The sequence below is a fragment of the Carassius gibelio genome, chromosome B25, assembly GCF_023724105.1.
Source record: "Carassius gibelio isolate Cgi1373 ecotype wild population from Czech Republic chromosome B25, carGib1.2-hapl.c, whole genome shotgun sequence".
Lineage (NCBI taxonomy): Eukaryota > Metazoa > Chordata > Actinopteri > Cypriniformes > Cyprinidae > Carassius > Carassius gibelio.
The window spans coordinates 14,141,872-14,156,978 of record NC_068420.1 but is presented as its reverse complement, the minus strand read 5'-3'; the positions used below and the strand labels follow the sequence as shown (position 1 = coordinate 14,156,978).

The 15,107-nt window shown below is 34.7% G+C and overlaps 1 protein-coding gene across 1 annotated transcript; it reads left to right on the top strand.

Moving 5' to 3' along the window:
* Positions 1 to 1,260: 1,260 nt before the first annotated feature.
* Positions 1,261 to 12,844, top strand: LOC128014747 (nuclear transcription factor Y subunit beta). The gene is made up of 7 exons (XM_052598467.1): positions 1,261 to 1,398; positions 2,571 to 2,667; positions 3,210 to 3,343; positions 3,563 to 3,760; positions 3,923 to 4,001; positions 11,848 to 11,927; positions 12,014 to 12,844. Exons 1-7 carry the CDS (start codon positions 1,294 to 1,296, stop codon positions 12,044 to 12,046), a joined length of 726 nt encoding a protein of 241 aa, XP_052454427.1. The 5' UTR covers positions 1,261 to 1,293; the 3' UTR covers positions 12,047 to 12,844.
* The last annotated feature ends 2,263 nt before the right edge of the window (positions 12,845 to 15,107 follow it).

The window sequence follows — 15,107 nt, the reverse complement described above, 5'->3', positions numbered from 1 at the left end:
GTTTTTATGGTTCAGCCAGGTTTATTCACTGACACTGAGATGTGACAAGCTATTACAAATAATTTGCATTAAGCAGCCTTATACAATTTACCAATGCATGTGTATTTCATATTTTTATGGATTAATTATTAATCTGTATTAAGGAGAGTAAACACAATATCTGAGTCAAATTGATAGGATATTATTTTATTAAATCACCTGCAATAGTTTATTACTTTATTGTATTTTACTGTAGAAAAAAACTATCAATTAATTAATGTATACTTCAAAAATGAATTAATAGTAAAATAAGAGAAAAACTGATAGAAGTATTTGAGGATCAATACAAATGATTTGCATAGAAATCATCTGAAAGATCCCCTGTCCTACAGCTAGTTAACAATTTTTAGTATCCACAGTAGAAGAAATTCCTTATTACAAATCATTTGTATTTTTTTTGCATATATATATGTATATATATATATATGTATATATATGTATATATATATATATGTATATATATGTATATATATATATATGTATATATATATATATATATATATATATATATATATATATATATATATATATGTATGTATATATATATATATATATATATATGTATATATATATATATATATATACACACACACACACACACACACATACACACACACACATACTTGAATTAACGTTATTAATGTTTATTTATTTATTTAAATCTTTGTTTAGATTAACATTATTTTAAAAATGTCATGTTTTGAGTTTAAGTTTGTGACAGTCTCAATCTTGTATAAGTTTATGATTAAGTCTCAATTAAAATTAACAAAAATAAGTACTGAAGAGACAGAACATATTTCCAAGGTATTGACATAATCCTATAATACAATAATCCAATGTTAGATTGGTTGGTCTCTAATGATCCATGAAACACATAAACTCACTAATCTCCAAATACATTACATAACACAAGCAATAAAAACAGTAATCATTAAATGTTTCCTGGAACTATGGTAAACATAATAATGTTTGTGAGCTAATCCGGGGCCAGCTGCATAAATACCTTTTACTGTCTATGATAAATACATAGCCAATAAGAAATCAGTCTCATTGTTTGATTAATCTTAGAGTAATCTAGGATTTTATGTAACAGGATAAAAAAAAATAGTGACCAGTCTTTGATGGCTACCTTATAAAAACAGTCTAAACATTTCATGATAGAACTGGGAAGCTTAGTGCGCGCTATTTCGACAACATTTGTTTTCTATCTTTGAACAGAAGGGCTGTAGCGCCCCCTAGTGTCAGAGGCGCGTCATGCGGCGCTGTTCAGCCCCGCGCAGGGACTGGCTCTCCTTCAGCCATCTTCTGTCCAACCACACGGCCGAGCTGAAGCGACGACCAACCAGGGCTTCACCGCAGGTTAGTGAGCGGCTCCGGCCAATGATTGTAACCCATATCATCGAATGGAAATCTCCGCGCGCGAGTGTTTTATTATTAGTTGGCGGGGATAATGAGAAATTAAGCGCGCTTTATGAAAAGCTGCTCGCGGTTGCTTCTAATAGTTAAAGCTCGTGATCGCGCTCGGCCCCTTTGTTTACTACGATAATTTTAAGCAGATCCACGACTGCTTCAGCTCTCTGCCTTGTTCTCTGTCCTCTTCTGCTGTTTGATGCATCCGTCATTTATAATAATAATTCATTTGACCAGTTTATCAGAATGATTCAGTGGGAAAGTGTGGTTTTATTTAGTGCGTGTAACATGTTCGTTGTTAGCATCGGCGAGCTCTTTAGCCAATGACGTGTGCTGGTGTCAAAACGAAGATATGCACCCTGTGGTTTTTAATTCGATTTTTACTTTATTAAATATCAAAATTAGAATACACTGACTATCTACAATGTATAATTGGCAATATATTTATAACTTACAACACTTTTAGTCAGTAAATTATTGTACAGATGGGTAACAGCCACGTTACTGGCAGTTACAACCAAACTCGAGTTTAACTGATTATTAATTATTGTTTATATACAGTATTTTAATAATTTTTTCCTATATTTTTAATTTCAGTAACTTTAAAAAAAAATAGTTTTTGTCTTCTAATATCTCTATGCAGCTTGAATTATACTTTATTTATTTATTTATTTTTTAAATTAATTAATTATTTTTTTTGTTTACATCAGCGACATATTCTACTTTAACAAAACCTATTTTATTTCTGGTAGTTGCCAAAGCAGATTTTCTCTTTATGATACGAGTTATTATTTTGTCTTTAATTCAAATGAATGTCTGAAATATTTGTATGAAAAATAGCAGAATTTTTATTATCCATTTATATTTTCATTATATAATAAATCCTGTGATTGTCTGCGAGGGGAATTTGTTTCACTGAAAGATTATAATTATGAAAGTTTATTACTGAATAAAAGAAAGGTTAAATTCATGTCAGTGACTCATTATGTTGTCTTAATTTTGCGAGTTCGCTTTAGTATAATAACACACTGGCATAAAATGCTGTCTAGGTAGGCAGCACACTTGGTTTTGAAACACAAACAGTAAATTACAGCTGTAATACAATTAAATATATGTTTCAGATGGACGGAGACAGTTCAACTACAGATGCCTCCCAACTTGGCATAACAGGAGAATATATGGCTGGCAGTCACTTTGTTCTAGCTCAAGCTCCTGAAGGTAAGTGGCACTAAAGTCTTCTTTAAATTATTACAAATGATTTATTTATCATTTAATTAATTGATAAATACATTATAAAAAATCTGATGTATTTATTATATCAATTATTTATATAAATTCATTTATAATACATCATTTGAATTGTGTTTAAATTTAATATACTAAAATATAGAATCGTACGTCATTTTTATTCATTATCATATATTTAAATGATTCTAAATGTATTTATTATTAACTTATATTTACTCATCTAATCAAAAGTTTTGAATCATTAGACGTTTAATTGTTTTTAAAGAAACTGAATAAACGCAAGGCTGCATTTATTTGAACAAATATATAGAAAAACACACAAAAATTAGTACTATTAAAAATTTCTACTATTTTTAAAATTTAAGATTTCTTCCTGTGATTCAAAGCTGAATTTTCTGCATCATTACTCCAGTCTTCAGTGTCACATGATCCTTCAGAAAACATTCTGTTATGCTTTTGTGCTGCTCAAGAAACATTTCCTATGTATTTATTGAATTCTTTTTTTTTAAAAGATGAAGGTGATGAGGGTCTCAACGACCACGAGGATGGCAATGGAAGCAAAGATAACCTACGTGAACAAGACATCTATCTCCCCATCGCCAACATAGCTCGAATAATGAAGAATGCAATCCCACAAACTGGAAAAGTAAGTCATTTTTAAGGCAGATTGGTTTGGAGAAGGAATAATAAACCCCCTCTTTAAATGAGTTGGTTTATGTATAAAATTAGTCACTTTGATCCCCTCTCAATTTATTTGTTCAGAGCTTCTTATTTAATACCATTTATTTTGCTAAAATAAAGTGAAACTTTAATAATGTAGTGTGAAGTTAAGTTTTACATGCGTTATTCATCCCCATCACCTCAGATAGCAAAGGACGCCAAGGAGTGTGTGCAGGAGTGTGTGAGCGAGTTCATCAGCTTCATCACTTCAGAAGCCAGCGAGAGATGCCATCAGGAGAAACGCAAGACGATCAACGGCGAAGACATCCTGTTCGCAATGTCCACGCTGGGTTTCGACATGTATGTGGAGCCTCTGAAGCTCTACCTGCAGAAGTTCAGAGAGGTAGCATTGACATTTCAATGGCATCATCAGACATCATTGAAGTAAAAAGGCTTATTAATTTCATTTCCGGTATAATAAGCAGTCACACTTGGCACAGCTGTCAGATGTGGTTTCCTCCTCTTGACTGGTTGTGCTCTTTTTATTTTACATTGCATTCCTCAGGCCATGAAAGGAGAGAAAGGCATAAGCAGTGTAACAGTAACCGAAGGCATGGGAGAAGAGCTCAGTGACGAGACTTTCAGTAAGTAAATTTTTAATAAAGATGGATAAGGTAAAACTGGTTACTACCAAATTAAAATTACATTTTTTATTAATTATTGATTATATACTGTTGCAGTTTTTTTTCTTACATTTTTCTATTTCAGTAATTTTTCCCCCTTTTTTTTTTTTTTTAGTCTTTTAATATTTTTATTTAGCTTAAAATTAATTAATTAATTATCTTCATTTATGTTCATTTTAGTTTTTTTCCTAACTTCAACAAACCTATCTTATTTCTGATAGTTGCCAGTGCAGCTTTACTTATTTATAAACTGTATGTACACTGTGTGTTGTTATTTGTCTTTAATTAAAAGTGAATGTATGAAATATATATATATATATTGTAAGGGAAACAGGTCAATTTAGCTTAAAGGGAATCATTTAATCATTTAAAGGGAATTTGAACAGAATCACTGTTTCACGGCTGGTCACTTGAGACGCCCTGCGATTCCCTGAACGAGCCATATAACATCAAATCTGTGCTGGATATTAATATCCAAACTATAGTGAAACACTATCAGTTAGCACAGTAACAAGATCGGCAGTTTAAGACATTAACTTGTAAGCACAAAACACAAGATACTTCTCTTTACAAAATCAAGGTATAATCAGCTGGTATCAGGCGTCGAGAGATACTGTGCTTGTTCAGTATCCGTCGGTCGAGTCGCTCTCTCAGTCTTTTATACCCAGACGTCGAACGCTGGTTCTTCTGATGTCATCACCTGGAGTGCTGCCAACTCCTCTGCCGAGGCTTTCAGTTGTTTACGTCGCATTGCTTTAGTCCTTTTCCTCTTCTTTTTCCTCTTAACCATCTGTGAAATACACCGCAACTACTATATTGTCCATTTATCATAAAAACTATTTCTAATACATAAGTGTTTCTACTCCAAATCAGTCACTACATACATTTCATGCAAGTAAGCAGTTTTCTTAATGTTAGTGAAGTTACACAATACATTTTCCATATAGCATTAATCACAAGTTTACATTTTTGTACTAAAACAAAAGCATTATTACTACTTAGGTTACAGTATATCAGTTTAAAGCAAATTAAGCATTAATCAAGACAGTATAATTGCAAAATCATCATCTCCATTAACACCCACTGCTTTGCAATTTTGCCGGCTGATTTCATCGTAATATCTTCAAGCTAAAGTACTGTCCAACATGTTTTTTTAAACTTATTATATTTTGCAAGAATCATATACACAGTGCCATCATGCATCAGTAAGCTGGTATGAAACACATCCATATAGTTTTCAACCCAAACTCGAGCATTCTTTTTTTCCCCTTGCACTCTTTTTTTATCACATTTCCAGTTACAGTAGTACCAGGTGGCCAAATCTTTATGCTCTGCTTGACACTGCTAAGATACTTTCCAAATCTCGTTCTCAACAATTTGTAATTTCGTGTACGCAGGCCCCAATCTGACACCCCCAGGGGTCTTCACTCAGAAACGTGCGGCTCTTCCCCTCTCTCTGACATCCTCTACAGAAGCCAAGAGAGGGGATCTGGCAATCCAGGCATATCTTCTGGTGTGAAAGCCGCTTGTTTGATTCTTAGAACCTTGGGGCGTGAAGGTGGGCTGCGTCAGAGTTAAATCCTCCTCCTCCAGGAATCCCACAAATTTCTCTGCCTATAATTAAAAGCAGTTCATCAAGTTTGACCACTTTTACAACTTCAGCTGTAAATTTATTATGCAAGCAGTGCACAGGAATCTAATCCCCTGATCCCCATTCTGAACCAGTCTTAAGTTCAAAAAGATTGTATTCTTGAAAAAACATTCCTGGCAAAAATCCCCCATTACAAAGTTACATACAATTATCTTGTCCAATAACAATCCAGTGATTAAATTTTCTTGTCAATAATTCTCCACCTGGGGCTCTCCTTAATTCCTATATGAGCATTAAAAGAATTTATTTTATTTTTTTTTCAAATTGTGATCCTTTGTATTTGTTCTTAATTTACTCAGTTACCTATCATATTAGGTCTCCATAATAAATCATGCATACATTTTCAGAACCAATAACCCATTTAAATGAAGTTCAAAAATAATAAAAATAGAAAATAAAAACATATGTATGTAACCCCCCTTTTATTTTAATTTCTATTATTATTTTATATAATATCATATTCACTGTAATAAAAAGACAATTGTTTAACAGAATTTCCAAAAGGTTGTCACCGTTTCCTAACAAAACAGCAATGCTGGTAGAATCATTGTTAAAGTTATCCATTGTATATCACTCAACTGTTCACCCTTCGTGGCACTCTGTTGAAATGCCATGAATTTCAGAAGTAAAGTCTCAGACCTTATGCTCCAAAGGAGTGCTACGTTCGGTCAAGGTCTTTCCATGAATTCCTCTTTCAATGAGCACTTGTTTCTTCTCTTTATCTCTACTCCTACTAAGCCCAACCACCTGCATGATAATAGTAATGACTGCAGAATAACAGATTTTTAATAAACTTCTTATCAGTCCTCCAAGGCCCGTTAGTTCTCACAAAATCAAAATCCCAATGAAAGCTCCTAAGATTAAAATAACATAGTGTCAATTATCCATTGTCTGTATCCTGCATATAAGTTAGTATATTGTAGTCTATCTACTGTCCAATACAATGGGCACAGAGTTATACATTTGCTTTTATCTTCTTCAGCATAATTCTCTCTATTATCCATTTATATGGGCTTAAACGACGTGACTCCTTTAGCCACCATCCTATTAATTCCTTGATTAATATCCAATCTTATAAGATTACTATCTAAAGGCATATTTAAATAAGCCCATCCTGGGTAAATAAACAGTTTTCCTGTAAAGTAATAAACAGTCCATAAGCCTCTGTCAATGGTCAAAACCTTTTTGACATCTAAAATGACACTAATATTAATTTACATTTTATGATTAGGTGTTGATATAGTCATAACATAATTGTATTCTGGGATTTCCTTAGGAATAGCCCAAATTATTCAAATTGTCTATATAAAGTTCAACGTCTAACTCTTTCAACTCGACACCGCTTTAACTTGGCACAAAGTTCTGGAAAAACTGTGCCCAGATCTTTTCCTATCCCTTCTCCCATCTAGTCTAAAACCATGACCATGTCGACTGTCACTTTATGTTCAAAAATCTATTGCACGAATCAATTGGACCAACCAATATTGAATGATTTTCCGGACATTATTCAAAGGGAATTGCAAATTGTATTTGCAATTGTGTTTTCAATTTGTGGACGCATAAAATGTGACAATCCAAACGCAAATGCAAATCGCGCATTACCGTTTGCATTTTCGTTTAATCGAACGCACAGTGTCTGCCAAATTTAAAATGGAAATGCAAAGTCCGTTTGCAATTGTGTTTCCCATGTCTTACGAGCTATGAGCCTGTCATATTTAAATGGCAATATTAATTACTGTGCATGTAAACTGCCAAAACTCAAATGGAATCAGAATTCCTTTTGCATTTGAATTTCCAACGTCTACACGGAAACCTGTCAATCAAGTGACAGAGGTGGGGCCGTTTTTTTGGGCATTTGAATTGGGAAGTGACGGTAATAAAGAATTATTTATTAATTAGTGTGGACCTTGTCATCTAAATACTTAATAACCAATAAGGTTAAGGATGTGTCTTACAAATTACTTCATCTTTTCTATCCTGTGAAGCTTTACTTAAAAAATATGTTTCCTGTTATTGACATTTTATGTTCTTTTTGTGGTGCTGAACACAAATCCATTTCTCATCTCTTCTGGGAATGCACATATACAAGTCTGTTCTGGAAGAATGCTTGTAGCATTTTTTTTTTACTGTTACTGCAAACCAAAATATTTTTAAGGATGGTCTAACTGTTCAAAATATCAGTATATATATAATATATATTAGTTGTATTTATTTCCCCCCAAATAACTAAGTACTCCAACACACCTCAACAATCCAAAAGCAAAAGATTTGTCCTCACCTTGAGACCGAAAGCACTTAGAAATCGGCTTTTGAAGCTCAATGTGAGTATTTGTCACGTTCAGATAATAGGTTATGAAGAAAAAAATGACTCGGACTTGTCCAGAGAGGTTTAATGCATCACCACAAGAAATGGCCTCACTTTAATAAACAAATTCAAAATAATAATCATCAACATAACAAGCGAGAAATCTCTACCACCAAATTCAGCCTTGTTCTGTTACAAGCTTCACAATTTATATTCTTCCTGGTTACAAAGTTTCCCCCTTAGCACAAAAACCTCCTTGTTTTTTTTCTTAACACACACCCCTTACTTTTGCAGAATACTTCTGTTTCAAAGCAAGAGATGTCAATTCTATTCTTTTTACTAACCACAGAAAGAGACGCCTGCTTTCTTATTGACTCAACAGGATGTCAGTTGCTCCCTTAAACTGTTTTACTTGCAGATTGCTCTGAGGCTCTTTGTAAGTTCAAAGCATCAACCTCATCTGTCAAGGTTTCCAAGTCAGATAATGACTTTTTTTATTTATTCTCTCATTGTCTAATTAGTCTTATCATCCCTTTCGCTTTAGAGATGATCTCCTCTTGGGTGTGCTCTGTGTTCATGATGATTATTCCCTACATGCCCTGCCTTTCTGAAATGTGTTGATTTTTTCAAACCTCATCATCACAGATTTGGTACGCCCCTCACCATAGTGTGATGCTGTGTCCCGGAGCACCATTAAAATCCATTATAAGTGAGGCATTTGTTGCATCCAGTGGGGACATATTTACTGAATACAATGACTTGTACTGTCTTTTTACGAGTTGCGTTGCATTGTGTATGCAACGCCCCTTTCCATAATCGTGAGCTTTACCTTTAAAAAAAATGTAAAGACAGTTAATAATGTCCTTAGTTTTACCATCAGTTCAAGCCAGAAGTGAACAGAGTGGTATGACAGACACAGTGATGAAGCTTGTATGTGTTTGCAGTACACAAGCCACGGACTACACTGTGTGACCCTCTCTCTCTCTCACACACAAATTCCTATTTGAAAATTCAATAGTAAATACTTAAACTAATAACAAAATATACTTATAGCAGCTGATTCAGAAGTGCCAGATTGAGTGCTTTCTCCTAGATACACAGAGCATCTCCCTGACATGACTGCTTCAAGACTAACTGGTTTCTGAAACCACGCCTTCTTTCTTTGTGTGAACATTTGGGCGACATTACACAAACATTTACACATAGTGATGTAGACATGTGGGGACATTTAAATTAGGAGTTTTAGGGGGCGTGGCTTAACTTTGATAAAGAATATCTCTTTGGGTTTGAGACTTTAGTCTTTGCAACTTTAGGGATCTTATCTGTTCACAAACAGCTTGTAACACTCCAAAGAGAAAGAAAAACTTGAAATCACATCATATAACCCCTTTAATTAATGTTATGTAAGCTAGTTTTTAATTATAGCCTACGGTTTGTAACAGAAATGAGTCGAACCAGACAAATTAAAGAGTCTATCAAAGCGATGTTTGAAACACTGAGCCGAATTCCTCAGGAAGTCATAAATCAGTTCTAGTGCCACAAGATGACCAACCAACTTGTTCACACAACAGCTTTCAACATTAACACCACTAGAACAATTATTGACAATTTCAATTCGAAGAAGAGAAATTTGGTGTCAAATGTGTTGTTCATAATGGAAATGCAACGCTGGACATCACATGTAAACCCATGAGATCGAGTTAAACACTTCCATTGACTTCCCCCCACCCAGCAGAACCAGACTGAAATTCCAAAGGGGGGGAGGGGACTTGTAACCTCTGTCTCCACAGAACATCCCTATGTCCGAGAATGACAAAGAAACTGTCTTTTGTACATATATATGGACCAGAATGAACTCAAAAAGACTTATAAATGAATCAGTCCATCGCATCACTCCATATTAATTTATGTGTAACCCACACATTTGACTATCATGTTATAATCAATTATTGTGTATGTTTTTTTCTAATAACTATGGGATAGCTTAACGATTCATAATTATGTTTGGTATGTGTGTGATCGAATCTGCTTGCTTGATATTGTCCTGACAATCATTTATTTGTCAAATATATCATAACCTGGTAATAGGAATCATGTCCAAAATTAGACCCTGCATGGCAGGAAAATTCGGACCACATGCTTGGTAAGATAAACATATGATTTATGATACCCCCGAGCCAAGACGATATCTGATTGGTCAAGACAACATTTGAGGTGTGGCCAACAGGCCAGTTTAAATACTTAGGACACCATGAAATCTTGCTTTTAGTTCTAGCCTTGCTTCTACTATCAGTCATGTCTGCTTTTAGTCTCTAGCTGTGTTTCGGCTATTAGCCATGTTTTTTTGTCATCACTGTTCTTTGAGCGCGGTTCCAGCGTGCTTAGGCCTGCACGCCTGCTGCTACTTAGCTACGATGAGAAAGAACACCACCTCGTCTCGTCAAACTTTATTTCTTTTCTTTTCCGTTTGAGAGTTTCGTGTTCTGAGTTAAGTTTTGTAACGTCGACTTCGTCTGCGCGTTTCAACTCCAACCAGCCACACAACTCCATCTTCAGCCAACGCCCAACAACCACGGGCTTCCCAAGACGTCACTTCAGCGACTGAACTTCCAGCCAATCAACGACCTCGGGATAGCCCTTTCACCGGGACTCCTTTTTCACAGGAGACGCAAGTAACTTTACCTCCAGACTGTGACCTTTACTGGTGTATCTAATATAATTTTAACCTCATTGAGGAACTCAATGCGAGGGCTAATTACGTGATTGATGGTTGTTCATGTCTATGCAATTTAACATATTGCTGTAAACTTGGGATTTCATATTTCCATTCTCTTAAACTCTTAAAATCTTTCCCTAACTTTCGATCTTCCTGCAACTTGTGTGAATGTGTGCGTGCGTGCGTTTATGTGTTAGATTATGTGGCGAGTGGGGCGGGGCCGAGAGGCGTGGGAACGAGGAGTGAGGCCAGGTGTAGTGATTGGAGATGAGCTACACCTGCGCCCCACCGCCACAGATTAGTTTATATGTCTTAGATTTATCCAATAAAGCCTTATTCATATTGAAAAGAGAAGTATCTTGTGTTTTGTGCTTACAAGTTAATGTCTTAAACTGCCGATCTTGTTACTGTGCTAATTAATAGTGTTTTCACTATAGTGAAAATATTATAATAATATTAATATTAATATCCAGCACAGATTTGATGTTTAATGGCTTGTTCAGGGAATCGCAGGGCGTCTCAGTGACCAGCCGTGAAACAGTGATTCTGTTCAAATTCCATTTAAAATATTAAATGATTCCCTTTTAGCTAAATTGACCTGTTTCCGTTACAGGTTTAATTGTTGTTTTGCTTTTTAATTAAGAATAACAATGAATCAGTATTTTGTTTTAATCTTAAACAAGGTGTATAGATATAAGCATAACACACAATTATCTTTTCTTGTAAAATGTGACACCAAGATGGTGAATTCGAATTCCGGATTACAACACAACAAAAGAGTAATTCTCATTCACGAAAACAATACTTCATTGAAAATTGAAGTATGCAGAATTTTTGTGTCGTTCAAATTGTTGCAAGAGCGGTTTCACCGAAAATTTAAGTTGTACAAACATCATATTTCTCTCACGGAGGTCAAAGGTCGACATCGGAATTACACCACATATGTCGATTTCCACATCTGGATATCATTAATAGGTCACGGGGTCAGCACAACGTGGGTGGGCCATGTGGTGGGGGAGGGGTATGGTCAAAAGGCTACATGGGGGAAGGGAAAGGTCAAGAGGTCAAAGCCATAAATATTTTTGACATAAACTTCAGGGACTACTTAGCACAATAAAATATTTTTCTCTCTCAGCAAATCCACTACCTGCAGGGATCATAACAGCTGATGGACAGCAACAAAATGTGATGGTGTACACCACCTCCTATCAGCAGGTCAGAATCAAACCCAGATAGCACACTTCAGTCTTCACTTTCAAGCATTTTGAGTGATGCTTTTAACGGTGTTTTATCTGAAACAGATCCCAGGTGTGCAACAGCTCCAGTTCTCCTGAAGATGTGTAGAAATCAACACCTAATCATCCTGAATAAGGCCTCCACACTTCCACAGGTCATGAGCGCTGGGGTCTTATGGAGGTCTTCAGCGGACTCTCACAGGTCACAGAGCTGGACTTCTATGTTTGTTTAGTTTGTTTTTGTGTGTGCTCCATGTGTGTCTGTGCACACACATCATGATTTTATGTGATAAGTCTGTTGGGTGTAATTATAGTTTTGTTTTTCATCCTACATTTGGAGTTTTATCTATGGAAAGGTTTTGGGTAAAAGGGGTCCTGAGGAGGGGTCAAAACTAACTCACCCCTCTATCAAAGCAATAAAATAGAAGAAATGTGAATTTTCCTGCAACTTAGTGGAATGAGGGCTTTGCTCCTTTTTATATAGATTAAAAATCATGTTGCATGTATAATTTCAGTTTGATGAGATGTTTACACTTAAAATGTGGATTTTTTTTGTAAATAGTTCTTATTTTTGTGCATGTTTTTTTCCCTCAATGTTTATGTGAATCTGTATTGATGCATTTCATTCAACATGAAGAACTCATTTGAAAGCAATCTGCATTTATCAGTCAAATCCCAAAATCAATGTAAATGGGTTCTTCAGTGTGGCCCATTTTAGGACAGTGACTTTTTTATTCAATGATTTTATATTCAAATCTTGCTGATTTTCATTTTGTTGTTGTAAAACTGTGCTTTAATATGGACATCAGTTGCAAGAGTACAACAAAAGTGACATTTAAAAATGAAAAGTGGAACAAAACACTTCACTAATTAATTTATAAAAAATATTTGTCCCTAGTTGTGTCGTCTTTTCTCCAATATCATGCTTATTTTTATATTTTCTGAGCATTATAAATGAGTGTGTTTATGGTCAGTGAAATAATGATAAATGACAAAAGAATGTGTCTATATCTAAATGACAGAAAATATCAGATTTAGTACAAAGGATTTGGTGGATATTTTAACTGGATATTATGGTGGAAATAAATTTATTCAGGTGACAAAAATCATGCAATATATGAAATAGATTTTACGTTATTTCATTTAATTTAATAAACTTAAATCGTATATTATCTAGTCAGGTATTTTATGTGGCACTTCTTGAATCTATTTTATGATTAAAAATCCAACATACAAATACAGCCTGACTCCTCCCTAATAAAGGGTTTTTGGTCACTCTACATAGATGTGAGAAATATGTTGATTTTAAGAACAATATCAAAAAATAAGTAAAAGAATAAACAATTTTAAGAGATCAAAGCATATTGTGTATACCTCTCAAGTTCAAGGTCCTTTATTGGCATGACATTTGTGTTACAGTACTGCCAAAACATTTTAGATCTGTAAAATACAGCATATATTTACACCACCAAATAAAACAAGAGACAATAAATGAGAGAAATTTTTTTTTAAAATACAATAAACTAAAAATTACTCTCTCTCTCTCTGTCTGTCTCTCTCTTTTACACACATCTATGTAGAGTGACCAAAAACCCTGAGATGGAGAGCCACTCGATCCCCTGTACTTGTGGTCCACAGCTGTCCCGGAACTGTACATCAATTTTGAACTTTGACACGGCCGTTTTAAATGAAAATCATATTTCAGCCACAGAGGTCGCAGGTCATCCTCGGTAATCCAGATATATTACAAACAGATGGCATAGCACAGTCAGTGGTAAATTCTTAAGGGAGGGGCTAAAGGTCAAAGGTCATCCATCAAAAAATTTGACATTGGCTGCATCCATTGTTACTTAGTATGTATTTTACACTTATTTTATCTTATTTTTGCTGTTATGTCAAACGATCTGTATATTTTACTGCCTTGCTTTTTATGGCACAAATAATAAAGTAGAATAAATGGTTGCATTTTATTGTTTTATTGTTGTTGCTGATTATTGTACTCTACCGATTATTATTTTAGAAGCAATATGAAAACACATAAACAGTAAGATATTGATGTGTTTTGACAATAATGATTGTATTTTTCATTTTCATTATTAAAACTTTTTTTTTTTTTACATCATACCTTGTAAAAAAAACTGCTTAATTTGAGTGAATTCCTTGGTTTAGTTGATAAGCGTTATATACATACAGTATATTTTTTATTATATAATTTTTTAATGGTCGATCAATCAGTATAAAAAAGTATTAGAATAGTTTTAAACATAAATAACCACCAAATGAGCGCACACTCATTCACGTCTTATAATAAATATAAAAAGGTAACATACAGGTGCAGTTCAATAAATTAGAATGTCTTGGAAAAGTTAATTTATCTGAGTAATTCAACTCAAATTGTGCAACTTGTGTATTGGTAAATAAATTTAATGCACACAGTACTTTAAGTCTTTTGTTCTTTCAATTGTGATGATTGTGATGATTTTAATTGTGATGATTGTGATGATTTTGGCTCACATCAATTCACTATCTCAACAAATTATGGTGACACGCCAATCAGCTAATCAACTCAAAACACCTGCAAAGGTTTCCTGGGGCTTCAAAATGGTCTCCCAGTTTGGTTCAATGGCTCCCAGCCAAAATCATTCATTGCCAAAGAAGCTGGCTGTTCACAGAGTGCTGTACCTAAGCATGTTAACAACGTTGAGTGGAAGGAAAAAGTGTGGAAGAAAAAGATGCACAACCAACCGAGAGAACCGCAGCCTTATGAGGATTGTCAAGCAAAATCGATTCAAGAATTGAGTGAACTTTACAAGGAATTGACTGAGGCTGGGGTCAAGGCATCAAGAGTCACTACACAGACGTGTTGAGGAATTTGCTGAACCACAGACAACGTCAGAGGCGTCTTACCTGGGCTAAGGAGAAGAAGAACTGGACTGTTGCCCAGTGGTCCAAAGTCCTCTTTTCAGATGAGAGCAAGTTTTGTATTTTCATTTGGAAACTAAGGTCCTAGAGTCTGGAGAAAGGGTGGAGAAGATGATTGAAGTCCAGTGTTAAGTTTCCACAGTCTGTGATGATTTGGGGTGCAATGTCATCTGCTGGTGTTGGTCCATTGTGTTTTTTTTTTTTTTAAACCAAAGTCACTGCAAAACATTTTCGAGCA

Coding starts and splice junctions, on each gene's coding strand:
- LOC128014747 (XM_052598467.1), top strand. CDS start 1,294: ATGCGGCGCTGTTCAGCCCCGCGCAGGGACTGGCTCTCCTTCAGCCAT. Junction 2,668..3,209: donor TCTAGCTCAAGCTCCTGAAG/GTAAGTGGCACT, acceptor TTTTTTTAAAAG/ATGAAGGTGATGAGGGTCTC. Junction 3,761..3,922: donor ACCTGCAGAAGTTCAGAGAG/GTAGCATTGACA, acceptor TGCATTCCTCAG/GCCATGAAAGGAGAGAAAGG.